This window comes from Mirounga angustirostris, unplaced genomic scaffold (assembly GCF_029215605.1).
Source record: "Mirounga angustirostris isolate CCGP_5_RB_7025 unplaced genomic scaffold, mMirAng1.0.hap1 SCAF_12, whole genome shotgun sequence".
Taxonomy (NCBI): domain Eukaryota; kingdom Metazoa; phylum Chordata; class Mammalia; order Carnivora; family Phocidae; genus Mirounga; species Mirounga angustirostris.
This window is the reverse complement of record NW_026991720.1, coordinates 71,178,434-71,195,497: the sequence shown is the minus strand read 5'-3', so window position 1 is coordinate 71,195,497 and position 17,064 is coordinate 71,178,434. Positions and strand designations below refer to the sequence as shown.

Below are 17,064 nucleotides of genomic sequence, written 5' to 3'. Positions count from 1 at the left end.
TTCAGCTCAGGTTGTGATCCCAGGGTCCTGGGATGGAGTCCCGTGTCAGGCTCCTTGCTCGGCAGGGAGCCTGCTTCTCCCTCTGCCCCTCCTCCCACTCATTCTCTCAGTCTCTCTCTCTCTCAAATAAAATGGTCTTTTTTTTTTTTTTTAAAGATTTTATTTATTTACTTGAGAGAGAGAGAATGAGATAGAGAGAGAGAGCATGAGAGGGAAGAGGGCAGAGGGAGAAGCAGACTCCCTGCCGAGCAGGGAGCCCGATGCGGGACTCGATCCCGGGACTCCAGGATCATGACCTGAGCCGAAGGCAGTCGCTTAACCAACTGAGCCACCCAGGCGCCCTCAAATAAAATCTTCTAAAAAAATAAAAATAGATACGAACAAATGATTTAAAAAGGAAATTCATAGAAGTTTATTTGGAGTATAAACTGTAATTGTGTTCCCTTGAGAAAAAATGTGATTTGCTGTTCATTTATAATTACTGCTTTTTCTTTTTCTGCCGAAAATTGCTAGCCATCCACATGGAGTTTAACCAGTGATCGAACTAGAAATTGGGTTCTTCAACAGAAACTAGAAGGAGAGACAAAGGAATCAAGCTATCTTAAACCGATTGAAATGAATGAGGGAGGAGCTGGCTGTGATCGTGCATTAGAAATCATCAGACAAAAGCTTCAACATGTGGCTTTAAAACTACAGCATCTGGCCCGGAAAGCGTCCAATAGGTTAGATTTTTCCCTCTGACTTTGGAAATGGCATTCTTACACAAGCTGGTCAGAACCGGCCCCTCGCTAATGGTTAGCCAAGGGTGGGGAATTGAAATTTCAAAGTTAATGCATGTTCGCATTAGGAGATGGTATTCTTTAACAAAACTCATACACCTGAAAACCTTCCCTTGAGCCCTGGAAAGAGAACCCTTTAATGTAAGGGAGAAGGTAGGTGAAGCAGAGTGTCCATCTGTAAAGTTTGTGCTAGTCAGTACCACTAATTGAGAAAGGTATGTTTTGACTTTTTGTCTTTTTCTCGAAGACTGCAGTTTGAAACAGCAGATGACGAAGATTTCATTTGGGTTCAGGAAAATATTGATGGAATTATTTTACAACTACAGAAATTAACTGGCCAGCCAGGGGAAGAGGTAAGACTTTAAGAACTTTAAAGATCTAATGGAGCTAAAGGACTCATTTGAAACTGGCACCGTATTTTCTAAAGAGTTTTAATTTTATCTTTTCATTTATTTTAAATAATAATAATATTTGTCTTTCCCTAATAGAAGATAGTAAAAATTTGAGGGGAAATTAACTTTCATTATCATTATTGAGTAATTATAGTGACACTTTATTATATTGTGATAACCAAGTTTCTTGCAAGAATAGCCTGGCTTCTACTCTCACCACTCTCAAAACCACCCACAGAATGCCACCAGTGTCTTCACAGTTGACCAATCTGATGAATCTTTGCATTCCCTGTCTTCCTTGACTTCTTTATAGCATTTGATGCTTTGGACCTCTCCCATCTTAAAAACCCTCTCTTTTTTAACCTTTTGTGACAATATTCTCTTATTTCTTCCATTTCTTTCATCAGTCACCTTCATGAATTCCTCTTCCTCCTGTCCTCGTCCATTTTTTTCTCTGTGAAAGCTCATTCATTCCCACAGCCTGAGTTCTCAGTAGACTTACCTATTGAACAAATACTTATAGCAGGCACTTGTTACGTGCCAGGTACTATCCTGGATTCTGAGCTGCAATGAACAAATCTGTTAAAAATCTCACCCTTGGGTGCCTGAGTGGCTCAGTTGGTTAAGCGACTACCTTCGGCTCAGGTCATGATCCTGGAGTCCCGGGATTGAGTCCCGCATCGGGCTCCCTGCTCAGCGGGGAGTCTGCTTCTCCCTCTGACCCTCCCCCCTCTCATGTGCTCTCTCTCTCATTCTCTCTCTCTCAAATAAATAAATAAAATCTTTAAAAAAAAAAAAATCTCACCCTTGTATTTACCCCAAAGATACAAATGTAGTGATCCAAAGGGGCACATGCACCCCAATGTTTATAGCAGCAGTGTCCACAATAGCCAAACAATGGAAAGAGCTTAGATGTCCATCAACAGATGAATGGATAAAGAACACACACACACAATGGAATATTATGCAGCCATCAAAAAAATGAAATCTTGCCATTTGCAATGATGTGGATGGAACTAGAGGGTATTATGCTAAACAAAATAAGTCAATCAGAGAGAGACAATTATCATATAATCTTACTGATCTGAGGAATTTGAGAAACAAGACAGGATCATAGGGGAAGGGAGGGAAAAATGAAACAAGACGAAACTGGAGAGGGAGACAAACCATAAGAGACTCTTAATCTCAGGAAACAAACTGAGGGTTGCTGGAGTGGAGGGGTGGTGGGAGGAATGGGGTGGCTGGGTGATGGACATTGGGGAGGGTATGTGCTATGGTGAGCGCTGTGAATTGTGTAAGACTGATGAATCACAGACCTGTACCTCTGAAACAAATAATACATTATATGTTAATTAAAAAATTTTTTTTTAAATCTCACCCTTATGGACTTTACCTTCTTGTGGCCTGTGGTTCTAGTGTATACCTCTATCCTGTGGTCCAGGTTTGTATTTTCCATTAATTACAGGAACTCTTTCCTTGAGGAAGTGCACCCCATAGTGATCCCTTAGGAGCCTCACAGGCACGTTCCAAACTGAGCATCATCGTTCTTTTCTTCTTCTGTCCCCAACCCACATTTCTAGTCCTGATACCGCCCAGTTTGGAAAGTTGAAAGTCACCATAGACCACTTTACTTCACTCGTGTATCGTAGCAGTGACTAAGTCCTGTGCTTTTACCTCCAAAATATCTATCCCATGTGCCCTTAGTCATTGCCTTTATTCAGGCTTCTATTATTTCTCACCTGAACTATTGTAATGACTTCCTGATGTGTCCACCTGACACCGGGATATATCTTCCCTAATTTACTGTACTTTGCATGCTGCTACCTAGGAATTTTTCTAACACATAAATTTTATTTGTGGCACTCTTGCCTCAAGGCCATTTATGGTTCTCCACTGCCTACATTTAGGTCTATTATCTATAAAGTGAAGGCAGCCTTTACTCTAGCCTTACCAAGCCACTTGTAGCTCCCTAAAAGCAACATACTCTCAAAGAAAACCCTGTGCCTTACACACGCTATTCCTTCTACTTAACATGCCCGTCCCTGTCTTCTTTCCTACCTGTGAAATTCTTCTTAGTTATTTAAGACTCAACTCAAGCACTACTTCTTCATGAAATCTCTTGTTCTCCGTGCCCATTCACATGTTTATGTGCATTGTTCATAAACGTTTGTTTATGCTTCCATGACCTTAATTCCATTGTATCTTTCTAGCCTAGTTTAGTGTCCCCAGGTACTTCTAGTGGCTCATTGACTGAAAGACTGCTGAGACAAAATGCTGAGCTGACAGGACATATCAGCCAACTGACAGAAGAAAAGAATGATCTGAGAAATACGGTTATGAAGCTGGAAGAACAGATCAGGTGGTACCGACAGACAGGAGCTGGCAGAGATTATGTACGTCTAATTTGAGCATGGCCACACTCGAAATACTGCAGAATTACAACTTCTGCTCTCTGGTTTCAATTCTTAACCCTAACGTAAAAATATTAAATATCTGGTTCTTAGTATGATCATTGGAAAATGTTAGCGAGAGGACAGTGATAATTGGGAGCCTTCTCTGGGCCAGATCCTGGGTTCTATACTTTCAGAGTCTGTAATCCACATTCAGCCTTGCACATGAGAAAACTGAAGTCTATAGTCAAACCAAGAACTGCTTATCTTAACCAAAGCCAGATACTTTGCTACCTATGGACCATCAGTGGATCCATGTAAAGAAATGTTCAAATGTGAATTCTGACTGTTCTTATCAGTTACTGTGTTTGTGACTCAAGTGAAAGATGCCATTAAATTTTATATTTCAGTCTAATAAACCACTCTAGCAGTTATTTAATTTTTTCCAGTTAAAAACTACAAAATAAATTGCTAGCTTCTGTAATATAAAGATAGGAATATAATATAAAGATAGGAAAGACTCGTAAGACAATTGTGCAGTCAAATACATGATAACACATCCACAGAACTTCTGTAGCAATCCACTTCTCTGTGGACATGCCGGGTGGTTTTTCCCCCACTTCCCCAGTGTGCTGATTCAGGCATAGGCTCTACATTTGAACCCAGATGGTCCATTTATTAAGTCTCTAAACTGTTTTCTTTCATAGCTTTGCAAAATCTAAACACTTTCCTTTGGGCTAGGCTCTCACAGGGATTTTTAGTTTTAAAATTAATCTACTAAGCAAAGGACCATATATTTAGTGTATATTCTTTACTGTCAGTTGAGATTGGCTTTGAACTCTCCCAGTCTGAGATTGGAAAGCTGAGGTTCCCATAGGGGATACCTTTAATGTGTTTAATTTAGATTTTTCAGAGACTTATGCCTAAAAATCATGTAAGTAGTCTCTGGTCTCTGCAGTCTTCTAGGTTTTCATTCAGTGGTGGTGCCAACATTGAAGACATCATTGCTTCTGAAAAAGAAGTCTGGAACAGAGAAAAATTGACTCTTCAGAAATCCTTAAAAAGAGCAGAAGCTGAAGTGTACAAACTGAAAGCTGAACTAAGAAATGAAGCTTTACTTCAGAATCTGAGCCCTGATTCTGAGCATGCTGCTATAAAGGTAGGAGACGTCTTCCATCGAAACATGTACCAAAGCTGGTCCTCTGCTTTTGCCTTGTTTCATCTCTCACTAACCTTAACTGAACAGAGTAAAGAAGTGTAGGTGGCACTTAGGCTCTCTGGTCGCACTGTTGAGTGTGTGTCATGAATGCAGGTCTCTAGCTGGTCACAAAACCTTGGTGGCAAGGCATGCCCTCTTGGCAGCACCGTGAGCTCATGGTCCCACTTCCCCCATCTCATCCCTAATAGATAACAGAAAGTTCTCTTTTCCACTGCCAACAAAAGCTCTACTACTTTCAATATCAGAGCATCACCACGCTCTGTAAGATGGCAAGCCCTCTGAACAGCCTCTCTACTGACTCTAATGAATATTGCAATAAAGCTTTTAATCCGTTAACATAAAATCCAAAACAAAAAGACAGAAAAATGTTTGGAATATTTTTTAACTATGGAGTGAACATAAATTTATGACTCTTAAAGGGACAGAGAACATTAACATTGGAAACATTAAATAAAAAAAAGTTAAATGGATTAGTGACACTAATAATAAAAGTAGCTCTATGCAGTTAGAAGAAAAACCGAGATGATAATGGAATTACAAAAATATTTGCAGTAAATATGATGACTAGGGACTAAAATCCGAAATAAACCAAAAACCTAAGTATAAGGTTTGTATTCACATTGCACTGACCAAAATGAGGGAGAAGTGTAAAATTTAAGGTTATCTTTACCTTCAACTTTGCTGATCAAGTAGAAAACAGTAGTAGGATATCTGCCATTCTGCTACTACAACTTTTTTTAAAATAAAATCTAGGTTATCTTCCCCTAGAGAACAATTTGAATGGCTTCTTAATAATGTCTTTATGTTCTTCCCTTTCTTTAACATAGAGAATTTATGGTAAATACCTGAGGGCAGAAAGTTTTCGGAAAGCTCTCATTTATCAGAAGAAATACCTGCTGCTGTTACTGGGTGGGTTCCAGGAATGTGAAGATGCCACCCTGGCTCTGCTTGCCCGGATGGGGGGGCAGCCAGCCTTCACTGACCTCGAGGTGATCACCAACCGTCCAAAGGGCTTCACCAGGTTTCGGTCAGCGGTCAGAGTGTCCATGGCAATTTCAAGGTAAAGTGTTGGAAAGAAAGTGCATTTTGATAGACTCTAAAAGGATTTAGATTTGTAATCTTCTCTTTTCTCTGCCTATTGTGCTCTGTATTCATACAGTATGAGACACTTGCCATCACTAAAACATGCGGGCTTCTTTCTTTCATCCTTTTAGCCAGGGATACTTTACATTGTACCATGGAGACCCTATGGAAACGGCTCCCCAGATGCAGGCAGCTGGTAACTCAGAGCTGGCACATCCAATCTGGATTGTTTTTTTGTTTTATTTTATTTTTTAACTCTGAGTAAGTCCATGAACTACCTCAGATGTAGAAATAAAAGGGATCACAAAAGGGAAAAAAATGTTTTTGAAAATTTACTTACTAGGCTACACATTTCATTTTCTTCATTGCTAAAATAACCCACTCTTGGGGTTCTGCTCCACAAAGCTCTGGCCTAACTCTGCGTCCGAACCCCAGATTAGCCTTTAGGGCATTGGACTGAGCTAGTGCTTTTGTCACTCTGCCTGTAGTAGTTCCAAGCTAGGAACTCTGGTACTCATTCTGTTTGTGGCTGAAATGGAGCCCGGACTCAAACGCCCTTGAGGGCCTGGCCTCCTGCAGTCCTCTCATTTGAGTGATACATACCCAGACCCCTAGGCTTCTCCATGCTTCCCCTCCCTTTTATTCATGTAGGAACCAGACAGTCTCAAAAGAATTTTTAGTTTTTAAAGCTTCCTATCAGGTCACATCTCATACAGTCTTCAAAGGGTTTTGTCCTTTTTCTTTGACCTATCTTCCTTTGAAAAATACAACAGAAGTTTTTAACTAGAAGCTGTCTGAAATCACCTAGTTCAGAATACCATCTCACAGATGAGGAAACTGAGGCCCGGAAAGGTTGCAAAGCCAGTAGTGATAGAGGTAGGACAATCAGCCAGGGCTCCCACATCTCATCCATGTGGGCTCTGCAAAGGAAGCTCACATTTTCTCTTATTAATAGTCTGAGACCCTCCTTGCCTCTATCATTCCACATTGTTGGCAGGTTGTCCCAGTTTCTCCTTCCTCATCGTCCATTCCTTTTACCACCTTGTACACTCTGTACGGGGTTAAATGCTGGGAGATGCACTGATGATGAAAAAAATATAAACCTTGCCTAAATCCCTAAAGGCAGCTCACTTCCTAGTGGGGAAGACCAGTATGCTCATAACTTAGAAAACACTAAATGACAGGTCACAGGAGGTAATTATTAATTTTATTGGAAGAATTTGGGAAGGCTCCTTGAAAGCTAGTCACCACTGAAAGACTTCATTCTAACTGCCTCTTTTTCTTGTCCTCTTATATGTTCGTTGTATTTTCACCATCCTAAAACTGAGCTTTGCAACTGATTGGAATTAAGAAATCAAAACTGGTGTTTAGAAAGTTCCTTGGGCCAGGGTAGGGCAGGCAGCACCTGGCTACAGCTGGTCTGCTGCACTGCCTCCCCACTTCCTTTTAAAGCCTTATTGGTTTTCACCCCCGATCCCATGGCCTCACTCCTCTTCCAGCTTTCCCAGCTCGGTCTCACTGCCAGGGTAAGAGTCTTTTCTCGTTCCATCTCATTTGCTTTGTAGTCTCCATTCTTTTCTCTCTCTCTCTTTTTATAAGATTTTATTTATTTATTTGAGAGAGAGAGCACGAGCAGGGGGCAGGGAGAGAGAGAAGCGATGCGGGACTCGATCCCAGGACCCTGGGATCACGACCTGAGCTGAAGGCAGACGCTCAACCCACTGAGCCACCCAGGCGCCCCATTCTTCTCTCCTTTCATTATTTCTTGCCCTTTCTTTGCCCATCCACTTTTCTCTTTTTTGCTTTTGCTCTTCATCTCTTTGAGTCCTAAACCTCTAAAGTCAGAACCTGGTCCTAAGATTTCTGGGCCTCTTGGGAAGCCAGTTAGTTCTGTTCCAGTTTATTTTGCCACAAACCAGGGGACATTTGCATAATTTTAGATTAGGCAGTCATGTGACTGTGTTGAAATTTGTTCTGTGTTCATATTCAAATGTATGACTTTATTTTTGTGGGAAATGTATAATTATACTCTTTCCATTATAGATGTGCTGTGAAACTTTTTCTTGGCATCTTTTTTAGAATGAAATTTTTGGTTCGACGGTGGCAACGAGTCACAAGTTCTGGTTCTATCAATATTAACAGGGATGGCTTTGGACTGAATCCAGGTGAAGTCAAAATAGGATTTCGTGTGTTTATGATTCTCTTAATATTACTGTATTTGTAATGCCTTCCAAATAGTGTTCTGGAAACTGTTGTCCAAAGACCAGAGAACCCTATAACCAACAGAGCTGGGGACCTTGCTGTTTTAAAGAGTAATGAGAGCTAATTTTTATTATTCTCATGTATTCTCATGTATTCTCCCAATCCTATGATGTAAGTATGGCTACTGTTATTCTCACTTTATAGAAGAAAAACTGAGGCATGGAAAGCATTTGTTGTTTGTCTCAGATTACCCAGTGGGAAGTGGCAGAGCCAGCATTGAACCCTGGCAGTCTGGCTCTAGACCCCACTCCCCATACAACTGCATTTAAGGCTCTGATTCCAGATAGAATTGCTATTAGTCATACGGAAGTTATGGTTTCAGGTTTTCACAATTTAGCAGTATTCAGGTTTGTGAGCTTACAAATAGGTTGTATATAATGGTAACAGTTAAAATTCCTTCTCTCTACACCTAAAAGTGGAAACAAACTAGAACTTCAATATTTTAGGCATATGGATGAGCTCAGAAACTGGGGAGTATACAGAGTTTCAGGCACACAGCATAACTATATTAATGCAGCTATGTATTGGTATTAAACCACCTTTACGTATTCTACCAGTAGCTAAGCAGAGGAGGAGGAAATATGTTTGGTACGCTAAGCAAAGTGCCTTGAAATATGCATCCTTACACAGAAAGAGCTGAAATTTGCACCATAATAAGTTTTGTGTTATAAGTTAGCAAATCTTGATTTCAAGTTTTTTTCTAGTAAAAGTCGGTAGGATGGTGTGATGTAATATTTTTTATCCACATCATCTTTTTCCCCAAACCATACACACTCAGACACCCCTCACCTCACCTCTAATTATAACTAAGAAGAGGTCTTTTAAAAAGAAAATATTCCAAGTAAGTAGTTTATTTTCTTTGAGGTATAGTTCCAGATTATTAGAAATAATTACAATCAAAGGAAAAGAAAATAACAGTTCTACTGTTTTTTTCTCTTCTTTAGGAAGAATAATTGAAGATGACTATAAATAGGAGATAGTATTGTATAGTACAGTATTGTAGTCTTTTTAGCCCATCTCTGTTCTGTAGAAATTTTTCAAGGGCTTGATTTTTTTTTTTTTTTTTTTTTTAATGATGTGGTACATTTTGGATTACTTTAGGCACTGAAAAGACTGACCCATTTTATCATTCTTCTGGTGGGCTGGAGCTATATGGAGAACCGAGACACACTACATATCGCTCAAGATCAGAGCTGGACTATCCTAGGTCTCCTGTACCTTTTCAGAATAGGTAAGGATTTGATAAACATGCCTAGAGTAGTTACATATACTAATACTTAACAGACAAAGGAGGACAGTGTTAGGGCTTTGACTCCTTTGCATCAAAATAACTAGGTGTATGTTTAGTTGCATATGATATATATAATCTAAGGCTGAAAATCAAAAATAGTTTCTGGATATATACCTGGTTTCCAAGGGTATAGGAAACCGAGCACTGGGTGTTATATGCAACTAATGAATCAATGAACACTACATCAAAAACTAATGATCTACTATACAGTGGCTAACTGAACATAATTAAAAAATGATAATTTCTTAAAAAAAAAAAAAAAAGAAAGGAAACCGAACTGACCATGTGTTATTTTAGTATATGCTGTGGTCGGACATTGGGAAAAGTATTAACTAAAATTGACAGTCTCTGGGGATTATGAAAGAATACTCTAAAGTCTACATGACAAGATGCATTTGTACATATACAGTGTTTATCGAGGACTTCTACAACAAGCACTGTACTAGACGCTTTTATGATGACTTAGTAGCTGCTTTGAGTTTATTAGAAGTTTTTTCCCATATACATCACAAACTCAAACATTTGGGGGATACAGAGTAAGCCTAGCTTAGCGTTCCTGAGTACTTACTGAGACTTAACTGACTGAAAGACTACTGAGGCAAAATGCTGACCTGACAGGACATATCAGCCACTGAGTGAAGAAAAGAATGATTTAAGAAACATGGTTATGAAGCTGGAAGAACACATCAGGTATTATCAACAGACAAGAGCTAACAGATTACGTACGTCTATTTTTAGCATGGCCATATACCAGAAATATTGCAAAGTTACAATTTCTACTCTCTAGTTTTAGTTTTTAACCCTAACAGTGTAAAAATATTATCTGAATCTTAGCAAGATCACTGGAAAATATTATAGGGATGGCATTGATAATGTTTATATTAGATATATATTATATGTTACATAAGAATTAATAACTTACTATAATTATAATAAGTAATTATTATTTACTGGGAACCTTTTCTGATCCTGGGTTATATACATTCAGAATCTCTAATCCACATTCAGCCTTGCACATAAGAAAACTGAAGTTCATAGTCAAACCAAGAACTACTTGTCTGCAAAGCCTCATACTTTGCTACCTATGGACCAATAGCAGACACACGTAAAGAAATGTTCAAATGTGACTTCTGACTGTTCTTGCCAGTTATCAGTTACTATGTTCATGGCTCAAGTTAAAGATTGACCTTTTGAGGGCAGGGTGGAGGCAGGTTGTTACGTTACTTGCTTTGTGGATGACTTGGATTCATGTTCATATTTTTAATCTCATAGGTACCCAGGCCCTCCAGCTGATTTAAATCCTGGTTCCTTAGCATGTTCTCAGCTTCAGAATTATGACCCTGACAGAGCCCTGACAGATTATATCACTCGGCTAGAGGCACTGCAGAGACGGCTTGGAACCGTACAGTCAGGTACTCCCGGCTTCACCGTGCATTACTATGGGCAGCCCGTTAGTGCTGGATGGACCCAGAGCTCTCTGTTCTCTCTCCGAAATTCCCTGACCTTCCTCATTAGATAAATCAAATCTCAGAATTTAGTTCCTGAGTCACCAGGTTAGACTTGGGACTTTAACTCAAGATACGACTTAGCACCCAGATTTCACTCCCACAAAAAAAGATCCCCTCCTCAGATTGATTAGATGCAGTGCACAGCAGGCACCTGTGTACAGAGTCTCGTGCCGTGAGGCTTACGGAGTCTGCTGGCGAGCATGTTCCCCAGTATAGCTGCCTCCCGAATACAGGCTTCAGCTGCACCAGGGCCACTCTGTACAGGTAGTTTTCACTAAGTACAATGCAGTACTAGAAGTGTATTTCCTGTTAGGATTTTCTTAACATTCTCTTTTCTCTAGCTTACTTTATTGTAAAATATAACATTATAATGTAGAAATATGTTAATTGCTTGTATGTTACTTAGCCAGGAGTAGGCTATTAATAGTTAAGTTTTGGGAGAGTCCAACTTATACATGGATCTTTGACTGTGTAAGGGGTCCGTGTCCCTGACCTCCGCATTGTCCAAGGGTCAACTATAATACGTGGTGTTGTCCAAGGGTCAACTATAATACGTGGTGAGGCATGCAAATTAGGGGTGGGGACATGAGAGAAGGAAGCAAATATCTTAAGCATTTAATGCAGCCATTATCCCTACTAGGACTCAGGGCTTTTATGCATGATCCACGAAATCTGTTCCATTCAAAGACGACTTTATAAGAATGACCTTTTTTCCCTCTTTTCAGAAACACACAAAAATTCATACTTAATAGATATATGGAGTCCCTCTTCATTGTGGGAAAATCTCTTTTCCCCTTCTCCCTTCAATTCACTCCTGATTCAGGGGTTTGAATCATTTTAATTTAATGTGCTTTAATTTTAAATCAATATTTTGTTTTTACTTTTGTGAAAGACCTTTTTTTTCCTACCATCCCCACAAACTAGATAGGGCCAGTAGCAGGTTATTTTTAGTAGTTTGTTGCCTCATACAAGAAATCACCTAGCCCAAGCAACTTGTAGTCATAGGAAACTATTATTATCATAGCTGGACTTTGGTATGGCTTGGTTTGTATTTTGTTTTGAGCGTCTAGATTTCGCAAGACTCAGATTTGATTTTATTTTTATTTATTTAATTTAAATTCAATTAACATATAATGTATTATTTCAGAAGTAGAGTTCAGTGAAGACTCAGATTTTAAAGACCAAAAGATTTTTCAAGAGGCAGGAGGTATAGGGTATAGGACATTCAACCTGCTGGGCACTTTTAAGAGAACTTAACATTAGTCTGACTTTGCCACAGATCCAGCCACAGTGACTTTTAAATATATATTTAACGTCTCTTTTAAAAATCGTTCAGGGGCGCCTGGGTCACTCGGTCAGTTGGGCATCCAACTCTTGGTTTCAGCTCAGGTCATGATCTCATGGGTCATAAGATCGAGCCCCCCACTGGGCTCTGCACTCAGCAGGGCATTTGCTTGAAGATTCACTCCCTCTGCCCCTCCCTCAACTGATGCACATGTGTGCACTCTTTCAGATAAGTAAATCTAAGAAGTAAAAATCAGTTCAAGTATGAATAAGACTTTTTTTAGAAAAATAAAAGGTTTTTGTTTTTTTTTTTTAAATAGGCTCTGTGGCCTAGCACAGAGCCCAACGCGGGGCTCGAACTCAAGACCCTGAGATTGAGACCTGAGCTGAGATCAAGAGTTGGATACCTGACTGACTAAGCTACCCAGGCTCATTAAAAAAAAAAAAAAGGCATTTTTTATTGGAGGGTAATAGTAATCTTCTGCCCTTTGTGAACTAGTTAGTCTGGTGTAGGTAGCAATCTAATTTGAAATCACTTCAGGCATACCTCATTTTTTTTTTTTTTAAAGATTTTATTTATTTATTTGAGAGAGAGAATGAGAGAGAGAGAGCATGAGAGGGGCAAGGGTCAGAGGGAGAAGCAGACTCCCCGCCGAGCAGGGAGCCCGATGCGGGACTCGATCCCAGGACTCCAGGATCATGACCCGAGCCGAAGGCAGTCGCCCAACCAACTGAGCCACCCAGGCGCCCCAGGCATACCTCATTTTATTGTGCTTTGCTTTATTGCAGTTTGCAGATAAGCATTTTTTACAAATTGAAGGTTTGCAGCATCCCTGTGTTTGAGCAAGTATCTTGGTTCCATTTATCCAATATTTGCTCACTTTCATGTCTGTCACATTTGGTAGCTCTCATAGTGTTTCAGACTTTTTCATTAGACCTGTGATCAGTGATTTTTGATGTTACTGTTGTAATTGTTTTGGAGGTACCATGAACATGAATAATGTGTTCTGACTGCTCCATCAACCAGCCACTCCTATGTCTCCTTTCCTCTCCTAGAGCCTCCCTATTCCTTGAGACACAGCAACATTGAAATTAGGCCAGTCAGTAGCCCTACAATGCCCTCTAAGTATTCAGTTGACTGAAAGGAAAAGTCACACATCTCACTTAAAATCAAGAGCTAGAAATGATTAAGCTTAGTGAGGAAGGCAAGTCAAAAGCCAAGATAGGCCAAAAGGTAGGTCTCTTGCACCAAAGAGCCAAACTATAAATAAAAAAGATAAGTTCTTGAAGGAGATTAAAAGTGCTACACCGGGGCGCCTGGGTGGCTAAGTCGGTTAAGCATCTGCCTTTGGGTCAGGTCATGATCCCAGGGTCCTGGGATTGAGTCCCGCATCGGGCTCCCTGCTCCTCCCCCTCCCTTTGCTGCTCCCCCTGCTTGTGCTCTCTCTCTGTCAAATGAATAAGTAAATAAAACCTTTAAAAATAAATAAATAAATAATTTTAAAAATTGCTACACCAGTGAACACACAAGAAAGCAAAACACCCTTATTGCTGATAAGGAGAAAGTTTTAGTGGTCTGGATAGATCAAACCAGCCACAACATTCCCTTTCGCCAAAGCCTAATCCAGAGCAAGGCCCTAACTCTCCTCGATTCTGTAAAGCCTGAAAGTGGTGAGGGAGCTGCAGAAGAAAGTTTGAAGCTAGCAGAGGTTGGTTGATGCGTTTTAAGGAAAGAAGTCTCCATAGCATAAAAATGCGAGGTGAAGCAACAAGTGCTAATGTAGAAGTTCCAAGTTACCCAGAAGATCTGGCTCAGATCATTCCTGAAGGTGGCTACACTGAATAACAGATGTTTAATGTGGACAGAACAGCCTTCTTTTGGAAGAAGATGCCGTCTAGGGCTTTCATAGCTGGAGACGAAGAGTCAGTGTCTAGCTTCAAAGGACAGGCTGACTCTCCTGCTAGGGGCTGATGCAGCTGGTGACTTTAAGTTGAAGCCAGTGCTCATTTACCAGTTCAAAAATCCTGGGGCCTTTAGGAATTATGCTCAATCTGTTCTGCCTGTGTTCCATCAAGATAGAACACCGCATCTGTTTATAACATGGTGTACTAAATATTTTAAACCCGTTGTTGAGATCCACTGTTCAGGAAAAAGAGATTCCTTTCAAAATATTACTGCTCATTGACAATACACCTGCTTACCCAAGAGCTCTGATGTACAATGGGATTAATGTTTACATGCCTGCTAATACAACATCCATTCTGCAGCCCATGGATCAAGGAGTAATTTTGATTTTCAAGTCTTAGTACTTACGAAATATATTTTGTAAGGTTCTAGCTATCATAGATAGTGATTCCCCGGACAGATCTGGGCAGAGTAACCCAAAAACCTTCTGGAAGGATTCACCGTTCTAGATGCCAGTAAGAACATTTACGATTCATGGGAAGAGATCAAAATATCAACATGAACAGGAGTTTGGAAGACCTTGATCTCAACCCTCATGCATGTCTTTGAGGTGTTGAAGACTTAGTGGAGGAAGTAACTGCAGATACGGTGGAAGTAGCAGAACTAGAAGTGGAGCCTGAGGGTGTGACTGAATTGCTGCAATCTTACGAAGAAACTTTTTAATGGTTGAGGGGTTCGTTATGGATGAGCAAAACAAGTGGTCTCTTGAGATGGAATCTGTTCCTAGTGAAGATACTGTGAAGATTGTTGATAACAAAGGATTTATAATACTCCATAAACTTAGTTGTAAAGCAGCAGAGTTTGAGAGGATTGAGTCCAGTTTTGAAAGTTCTACACTAAAAAAAAAAGTTCTACACTGAGTAAAATGCTGTCAAACAGCATCACATGCTACAGAGAAATTGTTCATAAAAGGAAGAGCCAATCGATGCAGCAAATTTCATTTGTCGATGCAGCAAATTTCATTTTTGTTTTATTTGAAATAATCGCCACAACCACCTCAACCTTCAGCAACCACCACCACCATGATCAGTCAGCAGCCTTCAACATTGAGACAAGACCCTCCAACAGCAAAAAGATAAGCTCAGATGATGATTAGCACTTTTTAATAATAAAGTTTAAGGTATGTACATTAAGGTATTTTTAGACATAATGCTATATTGCACACTTAATAGACTATAGTGTAAACATTATTTTTATTTGCCTGTGAAAACAGAAAAATTTATTTAACTCCGTATTGCAATACTCACTTGATTGCAGTGATCTGGAACCCAAGCTGCAGTATCTTCAAGGTGCGCCTGTAGTAATTGGTCTGGCATAGGTAGCAATTTAATTTAAAATCATTCACATGTCTTCTTTCTCTCTTAGGTTCAACCCAGTTTCATGCTGGCATGAGAAGATAATCCTTTGGAACATTATGAATCAAAGTGATTTTAAACAGATTCCCTTTTGTAAATCAGTTCTTTTGTGCTTTTGTATTGTGGATATTCAGCGGGACCAATATGAACACAGCTTATGATTGTATACAAATCCCTTGCCAGCACATGAAAACAAACCGGAATTTGTACATAATAGCATTGTGTATGTATTCATGCACAATAATCATTTAATTACATGTATATTTGTGGAATGCTAATTTAAATGATTAAATTATAAACCTTGTGTATTTATCGGATGGGTGAAAAGATTAAACTTTTGCGCATTATGATACTGCTGAATGTGTAGCTTGAGGTGTCCTGTACTTTTCTTATAAGGCTACTGAATTACATGTTTCTGCCCTAATATATTTGCTACTGGTGATGAAGACAGATACTATCACTTGTAGAGACCTATTTTTGTATAACGGTAGAAGTTTTGAATTTTATGGGGTATTTTGTCAAGTACTGAAATAAAAATGACTTCACCATTTTAACCACACTGTATTTGAACCTTTTTTTTTTTTTTTTTTTTTTTTTTTTGGAACCTTCATTTTTAACTGAGACATAGTGCTTGGTGTGTATCTTTGTCCATGCAGGCTGCTGTAAACCAAATACCATAGACTAGATGGCTTATAAACAGAAATTTACTTCTCACAGTTCTGGAGGCTGGGAAGTCAAAAATAAAGGTGCCAATAGATTTGGTATCTGGGAAGGGCCTGCTTCCTGGTTCATGGACTACAATCTTCTTGCTCTGTCTTCACATGGCAGAAGGGACAAGGGAGCTCTCTGAGGTCTCTTTTATAAGGACATTAATCCCATTCATGAGACATCTGCCCCATGACCTTATCACCTCCCAAAGGCCCCACTTCCAGATACCAACAGACTGAGGATTGAATTTCAACAGAAGAATTTGGTGGGGGGAGACGGACACAAAAATTCAGCCAATGGCAGTGCAGATTATCTCATTATCTCAAATTATATATTTTGAGATTTAGAAAGTTGTCCTAATCTTAGATACTATTGGGATTTTTCTCTCCCTCCCTTGAGGAAGTTTTCTTTTTTTTTTTTAAAGATTTTTATTTATCTATTGAGAGAGATAGTGATAGAGAGCATGAGAAGGGGAGAGTCAGAGGGAGAAGCAGACTCCCCGCTGAGCAGGGAGCCCGATGTGGGACTCGATCCCGGGACTCCAGGATCATGACCTGAGCCGAAGGCAGACGCTTAAACAACTGAGCCACCCAGGCGCCCCTTTGAGGAAGTTTTCTATGTAACTTTCTATCAGCTTTACATATAGTATTTTTTAAAAGCTATATTAATATTTTCATGATTAGTCTATAATTGCCCTATTATGTTTAGTGTTACTTGTGTCCAAATGTGTGTCTTCACAAAGCCATGCCTACTAGAATGATGCAGAAATCATTTAACTGAAAGAATCTTAAATTTTATTAACCATAATACTAAATGCAGCAGAATTA

At 39.6% G+C, this 17,064-nt stretch overlaps 1 protein-coding gene across 16 annotated transcripts in view; it reads left to right on the top strand.

Moving 5' to 3' along the window:
* AKAP9 (A-kinase anchoring protein 9) overlaps nt 1-16,083 on the top strand; it is a 199,005-nt gene extending 182,922 nt beyond the window's left edge. For 12 of the 16 annotated variants that reach the window (XM_064575277.1, XM_064575283.1, XM_064575281.1 and 9 more), the window contains 9 exons: nt 514-722; nt 1,027-1,132; nt 3,382-3,564; nt 4,520-4,720; nt 5,608-5,840; nt 7,907-8,028; nt 9,227-9,356; nt 10,689-10,828; nt 15,540-16,083. In XM_064575277.1, the coding sequence (XP_064431347.1) occupies nt 514-722; nt 1,027-1,132; nt 3,382-3,564; nt 4,520-4,720; nt 5,608-5,840; nt 7,907-8,028; nt 9,227-9,356; nt 10,689-10,828; nt 15,540-15,574 (1,359 nt within the window). In that variant the 3' untranslated portion in view covers nt 15,575-16,083. The remainder of the gene's footprint in view (nt 1-513; nt 723-1,026; nt 1,133-3,381; nt 3,565-4,519; nt 4,721-5,607; nt 5,841-7,906; nt 8,029-9,226; nt 9,357-10,688; nt 10,829-15,539) is intronic. The other 4 variants (XM_064575279.1, XM_045864743.3, XM_045864741.3 and 1 more) reach the window with 1 other exon arrangement.
* The last annotated feature ends 981 nt before the right edge of the window (nt 16,084-17,064 follow it).